The sequence below is a fragment of the Myotis davidii genome, unplaced genomic scaffold, assembly GCF_000327345.1.
Source record: "Myotis davidii unplaced genomic scaffold, ASM32734v1 scaffold395, whole genome shotgun sequence".
Lineage (NCBI taxonomy): Eukaryota > Metazoa > Chordata > Mammalia > Chiroptera > Vespertilionidae > Myotis > Myotis davidii.
Genome location: NW_006287904.1, coordinates 710938 through 727488, shown reverse-complemented (window position 1 = coordinate 727488; position 16551 = coordinate 710938). Strand labels below are relative to the sequence as shown.

Sequence of the window (16551 nt, the reverse complement as noted above, 5' to 3'; positions counted from 1 at the left end):
AACTGATGTAATTTTACAAGATGCCCAACGGGGCCTGTAAGGATGAAGAAGGGCCCAAGTTACATTCTTTCACTGGGAGATCTTTTCAGCACCCAAGCACCCTCCTGCCCTTTCATGCTGAAACTCACACTGTTTCCTGTTCACTCCGCTGCATTGCTGGCCCTCAGGAACACCAAATACAACACTGACTTTATAGAAAGTGATTTTTGTATATGTGATAGATCTGACTTTTTTCTCCCAACTGTTTCAATGGCAATTTTGTTAACAATTATGTATTTTGATGACAGATTTTCTTGCATCCCAAAATTATACCTCATTTCGATTTGTTGGTGTCCTGAGGATGAAAAGCCAGATGACCCAGGGTTAGGGACTGTTCTCAGCTGAGAAAAAGGAACAAAATAGAAAGAGAAAGCTTCTCTCAAGAAATGTCAGCCCATCTGTCACCGTGTTCCCAATGAGATACGCCCTGGTGCCATTTTGCATGCCTCCATGAAAATGCCAGCGGTGATGAGTGATCTCTCATGATCCTCGTGTTTCTTTAATAAGGAGACTCTCATACTTGGCTTGTACCAGAATCATGAGGAAACTCTGGTAAATATTGTTATTTCCAGGCCCTTAGAGAATGGAGGTATACTAAGTCTACAGTGACTGGTGTCCTAAAATCTGTAATTTTAACAAACATCTCCAGATGATTCCAAAGCATTTTGTCCACATTCCAGAAACACTACACAGTGTGATTCAAGGCCCTGGTGCAAATGCTACTGCCTCCACCCACCACTAGAACTGTTAACATTAGGATTAACTCATTCCTCTGTTCTCTCCTCCCTCCCCCACATGTTTATTCAAGCACACAGCCATCCTATCGATCACCTCAGAGCCATCTCACTTGCCTTACAGTTCTCCTCTCCTCTGCGATAAGGTAGAGGTCTCCTTAAGCATATACCCAAATTTTACAGAGGAGTATTCCTATATTTCTATACCATTTGAGATATGCCGAAATAATGAACAACATCTCTGTCTCTCCCCCGTCCCTCCTACTCTCTCTAAAAATCAATGGAAAAATGCCCTCGGTGAGGATGTAAAAGACAAAAAGTTAAATCTCAGAGTTATTGCTTTGTTAGGTTCTTCGCTACCCCTCTCTTCTTCCAGCTGGGTCATCGTTCTGTGTGTGGCTCTGGCAACCCAGCCTCGCCTCACCTTCCACACACGTGTTTCTGCTTTTCTTGGGGGGTGAGAGCCTGTGACCTTACAAATAGTCAACGGTGAGGTAAGAGCAGGTCCCGTCAACAACTCTGATTTACGCACTATTCTGAGGCTCTTCATTTATTCCAGATCTCTGTCCCCCCTGCTTTATTCGTGGGGATTCTAAAATGGAAAGTAAAAATCACCTAAAAGGCTGCCTTGTGATGATACAGGTTCCAATTTCCTCTTTAAAGAAAGCGAACCCTTTTGTGAGCCCGAAGATGAAAGTTGTCTGTTAAATGCAGATATTTCTGACCATTCTGCCTGGAGGTCGGTGAAGCCGAACAAGATATTAAAAGATACTTCCCCAAACTGGGTCACAACTGTGTTAGAGGATGAGAGGATTATTTCCAGAAGCCACACAATAATCCACTCGCACAGGTTGGAAAACGTAATTTAAGTAGCAATTTTGGACGTGCAGAAACCGTCCGAGGAGATGGATCGGTCAGCTAGCGTAGCGCACGGCATGTTGCATGGATTCCATTTTAGTGCTCCATTCAGCACAACTTCATTATTTCAAAGGCTAAGCAAAAGCAAGTCTTAAAGAGCAATTTCATCTCTTTTTGTCGACCTCTGAACAAGTAAATAAGGAAAGTCATCCAAAATTATGGACCAAGAGAGAGAAAAAAACAAAACACAATTTAAAAGAAAAAACACATGTTGAAGGACCTTCCAAATTAATGATAAGGCTTAGAGGTTATCTCATGGTTATATGCTTTTGTTTGCTTATGTGATGGATAAGATGAATATATATATTAAACATGAAAAGCCTTCTCCTAAAACTCAGTAACAAATTAGGAACATCTATCGAGTTGCTATTGTTCTGGGAGTGCCAGGCAATGCGACGATCAAAAGAAACATTGGCTTTAAATATTTAAAAGGAGAAGACCCAAATGTGTCCATTTCAGAGTGTGTGATTGTGTATCTATAAACCCAAGGACAGCAAATAAAAAGCTTTTAATGATTTGCTATCATTGTTGTACAAAGTTGAATATCTTAAAAAGTTTTTTTTTTCGTGCACAAAAGAGTGAGAAACGAGGAACTGGAAACATGAAATTTATATCGGAAGGCAGCTTTTTAGTCAGAGTAATTTCATCGCCACAATAGCAAAAAATACATTAAATAACCAAGAATTGACTTAAATAAAGTATAGTACCAACAGAAGAAACCCATACAATTTTATGGCCACAAGAAAAGCCCAGTGTTGCCGTAACAATTTCTGTTTTGCAAATTAGTCCACATGTGGCAGCTTCCAACAGCCATTTGCTTTCGCTCACGGATTCTGTGGGTTAGGAATTCAGACAGCAACAGGGGAAGAGCATGGCTGGATGGCTGGCACCTGGTCTGGGAAGACTGAACTGGCTGAAGGTGATTCAGGGGCCGGGGTTGGAGTCTTCCGGAGGCATCTTCACTCAGACGGTTGTTGGTTGATGCTGGCCCTTGGCTGGGACCTCGTTTGGGACTATCAACCAGAACACCTACCAGGGGCCTCTCCAGGTGCCTGGGACTCATCCTAGGAGGGTGGGCTCAGGATAGGTGGGCTTCAAAAAGCGAGTATTCCTGGAAACCAGCTACACACTGCCCCACCGCTCCTAACCTCACTTGGAGGCCATACAGTGGCCACTGCTTCCAAATGCTGGTTGACCTTCCACAAACCCTCTCCAACCCAGGAACTCTCTCCGAGAGGAGAGCCAAGGAAACTGCAGCTGTGTTTTTTAAAAACCACCTGATTTAGAACTTGAAAAACACCGTAATTTGGAGATGAGAAGATTAATTTTCCCTAATGAATACAGGCTTAATAAAATTCTAATCATCTTAACAGGATTTTTTTTTTAACTTGTCAGAATGTTTCCAGATACCATCTAAGAGAATAAGTGGGGACCAATAGGTGAGAACATTTTGAAAAGGATGGCTATTAACAAGGGAATCCCCCTTTCGAGCACTTTAGCATTTTATAGACTACAATCAACACAGCAGCTTGGGTTCCTCTCAGAATAGACACATCAGTCTTACAGAATAGAAAGCTGAGGCCCCAGTAGTCATAGGGGTCATACCTGTTCCCAGTACATGCCGAGGGGAAACAGGCTTATTCCATCAAAGGTGCTGAGACTACTGGTTTAATGTGGGAGTTTAGGGAGGGTAGCTCTAATTTATTCAAGATACAAATGGAATGTTCAAATGGATTAAAGGTTTTAAGTGTCAAATTAAATTAGAAAAAAACAGAAATATTTATTTAATCATGGTGTAGATAAGGCTTTCTAAGTATAACACCAATATTGGGAAAAAATGTATATAATTGACAGGTCTGATTATATAAATATTAAAACTATACATGAAATAACTATAGACACAATATTAAAAGCAGATATGTAACTTGCAACTTGTAAAAAACAATTAATGTCCTCAATAATAAAGGGTTCTTTTTGATCATTTTTTTTAAAAAGATGATCACCCTAAATGGGCAAAGAACATGAACAAGCAGTTCACAGAAGGAAGACATTCACACGGCCAGTGGGTTTACTGGGGGAAGCTCACAGGAATGGAATGATGATTACCTAAGAGCAGCAAAAGAGCCCTTCGGTTGGACAGTGATATGGCTTTGTTATTTAGCTGTACTTGGGGCCAACTTGAGGCTCAGATATGTCAAATGGTGATTTATTACTTCTTATTACTCTCCTTGAACAGAACTTGACAATGCATGGCTTACCCTGAACTCTTAGGCAGAATAAGCTTGATTTTAGCAGAGCAGCCTACTTCTCTGTGACTGTTCTGTTTCTCCAACTTGGTGAAGAATGGCAGACTCCGAGAGCCCTTCTCTCCCCTTAGACTGGCCATGTAGGAAGTATTTCCTTAGCCAACATCTTGAGGACTGTTCTTCAGATATGCCAAAATAATAGCTACTGAACCATAATGATTAATACAGGAATGATCATTACTTTTAAATATCCTCATGGCAGCTCTCTCTGATTCAGCGAAAAAAAAAAAAAAAGAAAAGTAAAGCAAACTACTACATGAAACACATGACTTAAAAGCCCAGGTTTTGCCTCTGAGGTTGAAACACCAGGCATTTTAGGATGCACTCAAGCTGAATAAAGTGCAGCGAAATAATATGAAAACTACTATAAATAGGGATTTATGGTAGGGTAAATCCTGTGTATGCAACTAACTGGTGGGTGGACAATGAGAATCTGTACACAACCCCAAAAAGGTCGAAAAGATCCTTTGAACTTAGTTTACTCCAGAAGCATATAATCAGTGCAAAAAAACTATAAACCGGACAAGGATGCGGATGGACAGCTGCATGGAGGTGGTGCCAGGAGGGTGGGTTTAGGCTGGTGGGCACCTCCCTGAGGCAGAATTCAGAGGCCAGGGCAAGCTGTCTGTCAGAACAGAGCCTAAACCGTGGAGCCCTTCCCTTTTCACTCCCTGCCCGGTCAGGCCTCAGAAACTACTATAAAAACCAATATTCCCCTACTCAGGAAGCTAAGCCTACCCAGCCTAATAGGCAGGTTTGGCCCTTTAAAAATATTGCTGTGCCAACCCCAGGACCACCTCCCACACCTGTGCCTGAGCAGCTCTTGGGGTTTCGCACGGATGCCCCACACAGCCTCCGTGGCTGTGGAATGAGTCCAGAGACAGAAGACAGCTGCTCATGGCCCATTGCCAAAAATCAAAAGGGAATAGGGTTCTTTGGGAAAGTTCCCCTGAGAAAACTATGGGAAAAGGAGTCAGAATTTTCCTCCTCTTTAGAATGTTCACGTCACTGAGTGCGGACGCGGTGTGGTGCAGCATCTGTGCGGCTGAAAACTCGGGAATCTGATCCAGATCGGAGTCAGCAGTAGTGCCGGGACCACCGTGAGGGCCTCCAAGCCGTGTCCCTGCTAAACCGGCCAGATGCACCATTTAGAAACATTGGCCCACCGCCCAGAGGCCCTAGAGAGAAACCTGAGATTGTCCCATTTCCTCCTCTCGGACTGAGTGATACCCTTTGAATAGGTTAAGAATCTTGGAGGAATCATTTCACAATGTATGCGCATTCACAGTTAGTTGCATACACTGGAGGAATCATTTCACGGTATACAGTGTACAATATATTGAAACATCACTTTGTACACTGTAAATGTATATACTTTTTATTGGTTGGTCATACCTCAGGAAAGGTGGGGGGGGGGGGAGAAAAATAAAACAAGAACAAAAAGAATCGAAGGAAAACGACAAGACAGTATTTTGTCTCCGAAGATCCCATTCACTTTGCTCACCCATCAGTTTAGTTCTCTGCTCTGAACCACAGCAAGAGAAATAACTCGTGGGAAAAACTGGAAGGATCCAGGAGTGCCCAGACACAGTATAGGAGGGGTCCCCTGGAGCACACGGGGCTCCCGATCAGTGTTTTCCCACAGGAGCATGACAGCGTTTGGGGGTAACTTTAGTCTTCCATGGGTAGGCATCATGTGAGCACTGAAACGGTGGTGCCTTTGACCTTCAGACATACACGCAAAGAGCACCCTGAAGTCCTTGCAACCATGCAAAATGCTGAGACTCCTTTCCCCTAGAGAACTGGTACGAACCATGGCTGAAAATTCCCAAGTAACTTCTCATTGTAAGGAACACTATAGGGATCTCCCAACACGGGCTAAAATCTGGGAGTTGGCCCACAACAGTTACTGAGGAGCTAAGAGCTCAGAAGGCTGCTGTGGCACAGTGGAGTATTGGATGTTTGCTTTTTAGGGTGTGCACAACGTTTACTGTGTCCCTCCTTCAGCTACAGCTTTCGATTCAGTTTGGTTTATTGTCCTGACTGTTCATGTCTGCTGCCTTGAATATATGGCTGACATTAGGGTGATTGGAATTGCTGTCCTCGTCATTCCTGTGTTGTAAACACCAAATGTGAGGCTGTGTTCTTGGGTCTTGCTGAGATTTGAAACTTTGTTTTTGTGGCTTTGCTCCTCTGTGTTGGAAAGGGTACAAAACAGGCAAGGTCTCATGTTGAAGCACTTTCCTTCTTGTGCACGTCTGATTTTGCAATATCTGTTAGAGGACAATAAGGCTGAAAATCTGTATTTGAGAAAAGGTCCATCCAGTCCAAGTGTAGCCTATTTCTCCATGTTTTGCCAAGCTGAAATGATCTCTTAGTTGCATATGATTTCATGGGCTATAGCCCACCAGTTTTACATAATTTAAGCTTGGGAGACTTATACCAATGCAGCTCACTTCTAAATTATAGGGAAGAGATATCAGGGGAAATGCTTGAAGGTTGTGCAGAGGAGTAAGAAAAGAATTTGACAGGTGAGGAATAGGAAATATATTGAAAGAAGCAAATGGATTCTTTAAACAGTCAAAACAAAGACTTTTCTTGTTTCCTGAGCCATAGGTAAATGTTTTTGAACACTTTATCAGGTTTTATGATTTGCAGAAAAGTTGGCTAGTAACTTCTTTGAAGGTCACTGGTTTATTTTACTGTGGAATTGCCATAAGCAATTTGAGAAGGAGAGATTCCCAATCTCCATCCTCTCTCGAAATTGTTTTTCCTGTCTAAAACACCTCTCACCCTTCCATCACCTCTCCCAGAGTCCTAGTTAAGAGACTGTCATTCTCCCTGTTCCCAAACTTGCATCATAACAAAAACTCGAGGTGCCTGGTAAATATATAGACCACCAAGCCTATCTCATTGAGATTCAAATCCAGTAGCTCCGGATTGGGGTTTGAATCCAGGTGATTTATGCCTTCAGGCACATTTGGGAAACAATATTGCTCTTCAATGTTCCTTTGATAAAAATGTAAGTGACAGGTCAGCAAAAGGAGACTATTTCATTTTGGACACAAGCTCATGAATATGGGGACAAATGACCTTTTCACTATATAAGCTTTTCACGTATTCAGAGAAGTAAATTTTAACTTTTAAAATATTTCTGGATTCTGAAAAATACTTGCACTTACTTACAAAATACTTTACACAACACATAGACATTTCTAGAACATAATGGAAACATCCCGGCACACAATATATAATTTCACAACGCAGAGTACTAACCACTCTATGATCACAGCGAGCTACTGGGGACCTACAATATATAATTTCAATGGAAGGCTTCTCTCCTCGCCCCCCAGTCCCCTTCCCCCAACCAGACTACCAAGATGATCGACATCTGTCTTAATTTTTAAAGGAAAAAAATATATACTCTGTCAATGTTGGAAAGTACTTAGAATTAAATCGAGGATTAACATGGAAGTGGCACACGTGAGGTGCAAGATTGGATTTCTAAAGCTGCTAACACACAATGTCCCAATTATTTAAACACAGTTTAGATGCTTTGGGGAGAAGCAATGAATGACAAGTCATGTTTTCACAATACTTTCAGATGCTCACCTCTCAAGAGATAACATGAAGTACAGTAATAAAAGATCAGGTGTGAATGTAAATTGATTAAGAACAAATTCATTTTAAGAAGTTAATAATATGAGTTCATATTATTGAGTGCCTAGCAGATGCCAAATTCTGTGCTTGGTGCATCCAAATATATTATTACATTGAGTCCACATACTAGTAACAATCCTACAAAAGACTACCAGTGTTTAACAGAAGAGGAATGTGAGTCCCAGAGGAGTTAAATATTTTCCCAAAGTCACATAGAATTTCAGAAATTCGGTCTCTCTTCTCTTGGTCAATGTATGGTTAGTCTAAACTATGTAACAGCAGCTAAACTAACCTATAAAAATTCATTTTAAAATTTATATACAATAAAACACTCAAAATTTATTCTTCAGTTTTTACTCGGCCTTGCCCACCCAATGCAATACAAGATTTGCAGATTATTATTCGTTTAGCCTTCTCAAAGAATGATTGCTTTCTTGGAGAAAATGAAATGTGGATTTAAGTAAACTGAAATTGAGAAGACATCTCTCAAATCTGGAGTTTGAAGAACATGGTTCATTAGGGAAGGATTTAGTAAAACACAAATCTCTCTAGATTTTTTAGAAGTTCTGAATGATATTGCTGTCTAGAGTCATAGTGGAAATTTATATAGTTCTTTGTCTGTCATATTTGCTGCAAAGAATCATCTCCTTTAAATATGGGTTTGTCCTCTCAGCCATTCTGGTTGCTGTGCTACCCCGTATTGCCAAGTGATAAATGTGACTATTTCACCCTCACAGCAAATGATGGAAAAGGTTGTATAAAGATCCTGAAGTCTAGGACTTTTAAAAAATATATTTTATGGATTTTAGAGAGAGGGAGAAAGAGATAGAAACATCAATGATAAGAGAGAATCATTGATCGGCTGCTTCTTACACATCCCAGTCTGGGACATTTTAAACCATTTATTCTTATAATCTCTGGACTAGACTTTGAAGAACTGATGTAGAGGTTTCATGATCGGGCCCATGGTTTCACTGAAGTGCCATCATCACTGAAGCAGCTCCGTGTTTTAACAATTGGGAAATGTTTAGGTAACCTAGAGCACAGTAGCATGGTGGGACACAAAACATCCTTCAAAATGGAGTGAAGACCATGCCAGTAGGCAGAAATGAGTGTGCAACGTAACAAGAGGATCCATGCTTCAAAGGATATACACCCGCAGGAGCTCAGAGAGTTACAAGAGAGCAGCAGTCCTCCGAGTGTGGTCTTCAGCCTCACGCAGATCCGTGAACTTGGTGGTCCCAGTGTGCAATCAGAAAAGCATGGAAATCCAGAGTTACTATTTAGAAACTTTGATAACAACAAAGTTGAATTTTAAAGGTAAAAGAACAGCCCAGCCTGTTTGGCTCAGTGGTTGAGAGTCAACCCATGAACCAGGAGGTCACAGTTCAATTCCCAGTCAGGGCATTTACCCCGGTTATGGGCTTGATCCCCAGGAGGGGGTGTGTAGGAGGCAGCCAGTCTATGATTCTCTCTCATCATTGATGTTTCGATGTTTCTCTCTCCCTTTCCCTTCCTTTCTCTCTGAAATCAATAAAAACATTTAAAAAATTAAAATTAAAATAAATAAAAGAACAAAACTGGGCTTGTATTTTTTATTTAGTCACTCAGTTTTATTTAGTAATTTACTTTTATGGTATTTCACAAAAGTATGTATGGAATGCATTGGAAAAAACAACAACTTCCTCATGGATAGTTTAGAAACAAACACTTTATGTATTGAAAAAAATGCGTTGTTGCTAACATTAAATATGTAACACATTTTTTCAAAAGAAATGTCTTTTTATGGGTATTGCAATTTTATTTTGATAAAGAGGCAATTATGGTGCCTGGTCAGTTACTTGTTATTAAATGACTCTACTTGGCCAGAATGAGAGCATTGTTTTATTTTTTTTTCCCCCCGTGGATTTAAACAACTTTTAAACATCAAATGCTATTTCATGCTGCAGGGGTGTGACAACAAAATTCCGTTTAAATGACTAAATCATTGCCAGAACATTATTGACGGGGCGAGGAGGGGGGCAGCAATCCTACAGAAATGTGTTGATTAGGTTCCTGTGCAACCAGATAGAAATGTCAGGATCCTCCTCCACTTACGATGCGGGGACCAGTGCACTGAGGCATGAGAGAAGAAGTTGATTTACAATTCGAAGGAAAAGCAGCAGTAAAATAATTGAGAGCCGGAAAGCAATCTCACTCCTGCCAAATTGCTTTCCTCCATGCATGCTCCATTTAGGGACGCTCTTTGGATACTCACATTTAGTTTGTGCATATTTCCTCTCCCCTGTGAATGAATATTCCGTCCTGTTGGATTAGGGCTGTTTCTCGGCTGTGATCAGCAAAAGAAAATATTCAAGTGACACAGCCCTGGATTGTGCCTGGAGCTTTATAAATGGGAGATAGTTGTTGATATATTTTTAAGGACGAAGGCCCTACACGGCCTGCCAATGAGAATCTTCTCATTCCCTAAATGGCACAAGCCCGGGTTCCTTTCAAACAAGCTTTAATTTGAGTTTGCGGGGATCGGACATGTGAAGGCTGTTTGCAAATTGTAAGGAGTTGGTACAATATTTGTTAACAAGAGCCACTGCTGCTACCACAATTATAATTTGTGGCAGAGATTTAATGAATATCGACCTTGGTGTTGCTGTGTCTTTCTTTGCACATGAAGTATTCATGGACAAGGAAGGCCTTCCCCTCCTGCTTAGGAGTAATTTCCTCTAGGAATTAATCTGATATTCATGGATACATACATAAAATGTGTGTGGTGTTGTCAAACCCTCACTTAATTGGTTCCCTGAGTCACATAGATATCGAGTCATTTACTTATAATTGTTGGAAGTCGGTGACAAAACTTGGCTGAGAAGTTTGATTCTTATGCCATTGTTTGGCCCATGGAAGAATATTCTTATGCCTTGCACAAGAGCAAGAATTTAAAGATTAAAAAAATACCTTTATATTGAAATATGGAGGGGCCATCTTTCTTTTAACCTTCCTTGCTCACATTAGAAAATATTTTTGCTTACGAGAAATGCAATCTGAACAGATTTATTTTTTTTTATTTTATTTTTTTATTACAAAGGGTATTACATATGTGTCCATTTTTTCCCCCCGCCCAAGACAGTCCCCTAGCCTCCCCTATCCCCCAGTGTCTTATGTCCATTGGTTATGCTTATATGCATGCATACAAGTCCTTTGGTTGATCTCTTACCCCCCTACCTCCCGCCCCCGAACCCTATTTATTTTGAAGATTGCCTCATGTGAGCCTCTGACACATCCAGGGGCTGGAATCAAAATTCTAATGCTCTCCAAAGATAAGGCGTGAAATACCATTGGGGGGGAAGAATAGAGGTATGGAAAGGTAGTCAGAAATAGACAATGCAAATTAGCTTTGAGCCCATGCCTGTTTTAAATTTAAAATTGGCTATAAGCCTGGGCCAGTTATACCCTGAGTAGCTAGAAGAGGATGGGGATGAATGTGAAGGGAATTTTTATGCCCTTCCCCCCAAAAATCTACAGAACCACAATCTGTATGCTCTAAGATTGATAGTCTCTGATTTTCTGGGCCAGACATTTATCCCTGATGAACCAGGGCTCCCCAATATTGATCACCACTGGCACTGTGGTGCTTTTCTCCCCTACCTTCACTTCACATCAAGAGGTCTTTTGTTCTTTACATTAAAAATAAATGTGCCATCCTAGCTGGTTTGGCTCACTGGATAGAGCGTCGGCCTGGGGGCTGAAGGGTCCCAGGTTCGATTCCGGTCAAGGGCATGTACCTTGGTTGCAGGCACATTCCCAGTGGGGGATGTGCAGGAGGCAGCTGATCGATGCTTCTCTCTCATCGATGTTTCTAACTCTCTATCCCTCTCCTTTCCTCTCTGTAAAAATATCAATAAAATATATTTAAATAAATGTGCCTTTGTCATTAGCCTCAGTCACACCACAGTTCTGCATTGCTCTGTGACCAAAAACAAGGATTTTAAGAGCCATGAATGACAAATGGTGGGTTAGACACTTAAATCACATGGGGTTGTGTACACACATGCACATACATATATACATACTAGTATGTGCACCACTCACATCCACACCAGAAATCTCCTACCTAAGGTGGTAAGGATTGGCCAGTTAAAGCAAATTACCCTAGAAAAACATGCAATGCACACATCACTGAGACATCTTAACTTAAAACACATCTATCTACGTGCCTTTATTTCCCCACCTTTGGTGGAAAGGTTGTCTCCGCCCCGTCCCTCACCTTCCCCATGAAATGAAGATTTCCAAATGCTTTCCAAAAGCAAGTGAGGCTTTTCCTGAGTAGAGGTCTGATGGTTAGAGGGCCTCCACTGGTTTCATAAACTACACCCTTGAGACATCACCTTTCCTATCCAGCTCAGGTTTCTTTAAGTGGTCTGAGTGCATAGGCGCCTGTGTAGCAATCTGTGTGCAGAACCAGCCCGGACTTTCAAGATTTTATTTTAAAGCTTTTACAGTCCTCCTACCACAGCTGACTTTATCTAGTCTTTCCAAAGGTTCCAACTTAGTTTTTATGGCATTAACCTTTCATTTGCTTACATATAATTTCACTAGATTTTATAATTCTAATAACAACTGAGACTTGCATTAAGAGCTTTGGAAGAAAACCCAACTGATACTTGGAGTGTTCAACGTCAAGTGTTGCTAACAGATATGTGTAGGCCTCCCAGAGTTACCTACTAGTTTCAGCTTTCAGCTTGTACTGAACATTTGTCACTAAATTTTGCAAAGAGATACGAGGTGGTTTATTTAACTCTGGTTTTCTAATCTCTAAAAAACTCAGAATAAAGTTTGTGACACATTTCCAGGTATTTGTAGGACATGATGGTTCACATTTTCTTCCTACCTTAACCTCTGACTTTATCTTTTTTTACTTGTTTTTTTCTTTTACCCTCACAGATTTTCTCTTCATGTCCCATTAGACCAGCGGTTCTCAACCTGTGGGTTGCAACCCCTTTGGGGGTCGAACGACCCTTTCACAGGGGTCTCCAAAGACCATCGGAAAACACATATATAATTGCATATTGTTTTTGTGATTAATCACTATGCTTTAATTATGTTCAATTTGTAACAATGAAATTGGGGGTCACCACAACATGAGGAACTGTATTAAAGGGTCGCAGCATTAGGAAGGTTGAGAACCACTGCATTAGACTAATGGAGCTCCAATCTTTTGCTAGAATAGCAATGTGTTTGCTTTTGCTGTTGTAGTCCATGTTCTGCAAGATTTATTTTCTAAAGGTAGCACATGAAGTATAGTGTACTTAGTTAAAATTATCCTTGAACATCCCTTGATGAAGGCTCAGCCCAACCCATCATATCTCCAGAGGTCTACAGCCCTTAGTTTTTCCATTAGCTTTGGAATAGATCAAGATTACGTGGAGTGTCAAAGGAAGTAGTTTGGCATGTTTTCAGGGGGGTATCTGGGAAAATGTAGGTATACTTAAAACTAGAGGGGTGTGGGATGGTCACACAGAGGCTCGTGGGAACTGACATGTATGCCTATCACCTAAGGAATTTTAAAGCATATTGTGCCTGGTATTATTTATAAATGTATTCCTCCCTTATGGATTAGCTAGGTCTCATCTTACTGAGAAAATTAAGACAAACTCATTATGTTTCCTTTCCACATATTCAATAGGACATGCCAATAAACTTTTACAGCAGTAAAATAAGATGAAAATGGAAAACCTTTGCTTGCATTTCTGAGCCAGGAAGAACACACTCTTAATGTCTGTGTGTGTGTGTGTGTGTGTGTGTGTGTGTGTGTGTGTGTTTAAATATATTTTATTGTTTTTAAAAAAGAGGAAGGGAGAAGGAGAGAGAGATAAGAAGAAGGGAGAGGGATAGAGAGTTAGAAACATCAATGAGAGAGAAACATTGATCAGCTGCCTCCTGCACATCCCCCACTGGGGATGTGCCCGCAACCAAGGTACATGCCCTTGACCGGAATCGAACCTGGGACCCTTCAGTCCACAGGCCAACACTCTATCCACCGAGCCAAACCGGTTAGGGCCACTCTTAATGTTTTTAAGTTGGTGTTTCAAAAATTAATAACTTCACTATTTCAAGTTTATAAGTTAGTTCTTGGGTGGTCACACTGCTGACGTGAAAATGGACTCTTTTTCTCATGTGTTCTTAAATTGAAGTAATTTCTTTAAACCTTAAACTTTTAGAGCAATGTGTGCATTCGGATTATCAGGTCCCATTCCCATGTTAGCTGGAAATCTTCAAAATATGGGCTTCGTAATTTATTAGTAACTTGGCACCTCTTAATAACAGACAGAGTGTTTACACTTCACATATGTCCTATTAATAAACTAATAAACTGTTAGTCTTCAAAATAGACCTACACATAATACCAGTATTAGTGTTTTTCTTGGAAGACTATCAATGCAAGGGATTTTTCTCCCCCAATCTATACATTTTTTAATTCAAGATGCCTGAACTGGAGTATTTTTTTTTTGTTCAGACAAATTTGGGAATATAGCATTTGACGCTTTTGAGACCATGACGCCTGAGGACACCTTATTTGGTTTTAATGAGGCAGCATTGCATATGCTGTAGGTTTCAGAGTGGGCTTGGGTGAGTCTGCCTGGTTTTAAATCTTGGCTCTCCCTTTTACTGAACACGGTAAATTATTTATGTAATCTGTGCGCCTCAATATCCTCATCTATAAATGTGCATATTAATAGCAGTATCTCCCTCATGGGGTTATTAGGAAGATTAAATGAAATGGTATATTTAAAGCACTGAATCAATCCTCATGTGTTATAAGTTCTCAATAGATTCTTATTCATGTCAACCTTGTTGTGTACTGGGGAATGGGATCCACACCAGTGGGTGCCCAGTACATATCAAATGACTGGTTAAGAGGAATTGTGGTACTTTGCTGCTCTGGTCTTTCACCTCCGCCCATCCTTTGTCCATGCAGGTGGCCCCAGCTATTAAGGAGAGGATGATGAAGAAGGGCAGCCTGATGCTGGGCTATCAGCCCCACCGGGGGAAGGTCAACTTCTTCCGCCAGGTGGTGATCAGCCCTCAAGTGAGCCGGGAGGACATGGACTTCCTCCTGGACGAGATAGACCTGCTGGGCAGAGACATGTAGCTGTGGCTTTTGGTCCCCCAGAGGCACGGGTCTGTCCTGGGGAGGGTTACAGATCCAGGATGTCTGGGGACAGGCACATAGGCGATTACAGCCCTTCTCATGAGAAATAGGAAACAGCCCATCCAAGCCCAGCAAAGCCAAAATGCTAAGCGAATAGTGTTTAGGACTCTAGCTGCCTGGGCACTACTGTTGCTGTAAAAGAGGAAGTGAAAAGTGAATTTTCTCAAGGATTATTGCTGGGACCGAGAATTGTAGAGAGTTTAGCAAATACCATGTGGTGCCTGGAATCGAAGCTTTTGTTGCTCTTTGAAGAATGTCTAAGTTAATAGTTTAAAGCTGAGGTTCTCAAAGTGCAGTCCCTAGACTAGCAGTATGAGCATCACCTGAGAACTTGTTTAAAATGCAAATCCTTAGCCCTGCCTCCTACCTGCTGAATCAGAAACTCTGGCGCCCAGTGGCGCCCAGTCTTCTTTCTGGGTTGTAAGGAGTCTTTCCGGGTGATTCTCAGACAAGGTAAGACCTGAGAACCAGTGTTTTACTGAAACCTCGTAATGACTGAATAATTGCTCTGATGTTTTGCTAGCAAAGGAATATCGAATATTTCAGTGGTCCCTGGGCCAGGCTTTGAGAATATAGCCGTGGCATTGGTAGCACAAATGTTTAGGTGTGTCAGAAGTATACGAGAGCTATTTTTAAAAGAGAAGCTACTTAAGATGTTTACTTTATAAAGATATATCTTTTATGCGGGCTGAATGTTTATTCTCAAAAGTTGAAATTAGCCATTATCCTAAATTATTTAGAGAGAAAAACAAACACTGTGTTGCATGGCCCTTTAAATCAAAGCAATAATCCTAATTCACTTCTGAAAATCATTGTATCATTAGTTTGTCATAGACGCTAGATATATGTGTCTCTAACTATGTACCTCTTTTGGCTTGAGGGGCCCATTTCTTAGCTGGCTCTCTGCTTGTAGGAAATAACCAGAATGGAGTCCACAGTGATACATTCCCTTTCTCAGGCTTTGAAATGTTAGTGTCGATATTTGAATGGTTCATATTGGGCAGAGATTCTGGGAATTAGAAACCTTTCAGTGCAAATACCTCCTCCATTTTCCCTGGGAGTAGGTGATGGTAGTTCTGTCTCTTGTCCTGCCCCTAGATATCTAGGAGAATCTTATTTAACTGAGAAATAAGCAAAATGCAGAGTTCAACTAGGTAAAATTACGAATCTAACTAGAGCGCCAATTTGGAAAGCAAATGATTGGAAAGTTAGACTTAACACATGAATTAACCCTTGGTACTCCATCATTAACTTGTGTCGTTTAAATTTTGAAGAGTAAAAATCAGATCTGTGTGTTCTCTGCTTTTATTCCATTTGTGGGTGTGTGGTTTCTTTGTATCTCCACTGGGCAAAGTTCCCTTTCTGGTGATAGGGATTTGTGTTGTGCGCATTCCATTTCTCATTGCCTTTTGTTTTACTATCCTTATAAAATGTTCCTGAAATGGATGTTTGCAGTAATGTGGGTCTCGTGAAATAAAAAGCTACATTAGCACACACTTAGTGTTGTTTTCTTTTCCTGTTATTTCCTTTTTACTAAACGAAACCAACACAGTTTAGAAGTGATGTGGGATCCGTTGGCATTTTTAGCTAAACAATTGAGTAGGTCGCAAGCTGTTTTTCGTTGTTCACACCTCGAATTAAATGGCAACAGCAGCTGTAGCAAAGTATGGACTTGCCTCTTATTTAA

General features: G+C 40.9%; 1 protein-coding gene across 1 annotated transcript in view; it reads left to right on the top strand.

Annotated features, from left to right (window-relative positions):
- The window catches only part of GADL1 (glutamate decarboxylase like 1), a 124576-nt gene extending 108230 nt beyond the window's left edge, over window positions 1-16346 (top strand). The window contains exon 15 of the mRNA XM_015561245.1: window positions 14631-16346. Coding sequence (XP_015416731.1) covers window positions 14631-14804 — 174 coding nt within the window. The 3' untranslated portion in view covers window positions 14805-16346. The remainder of the gene's footprint in view (window positions 1-14630) is intronic.
- The last annotated feature ends 205 nt before the right edge of the window (window positions 16347-16551 follow it).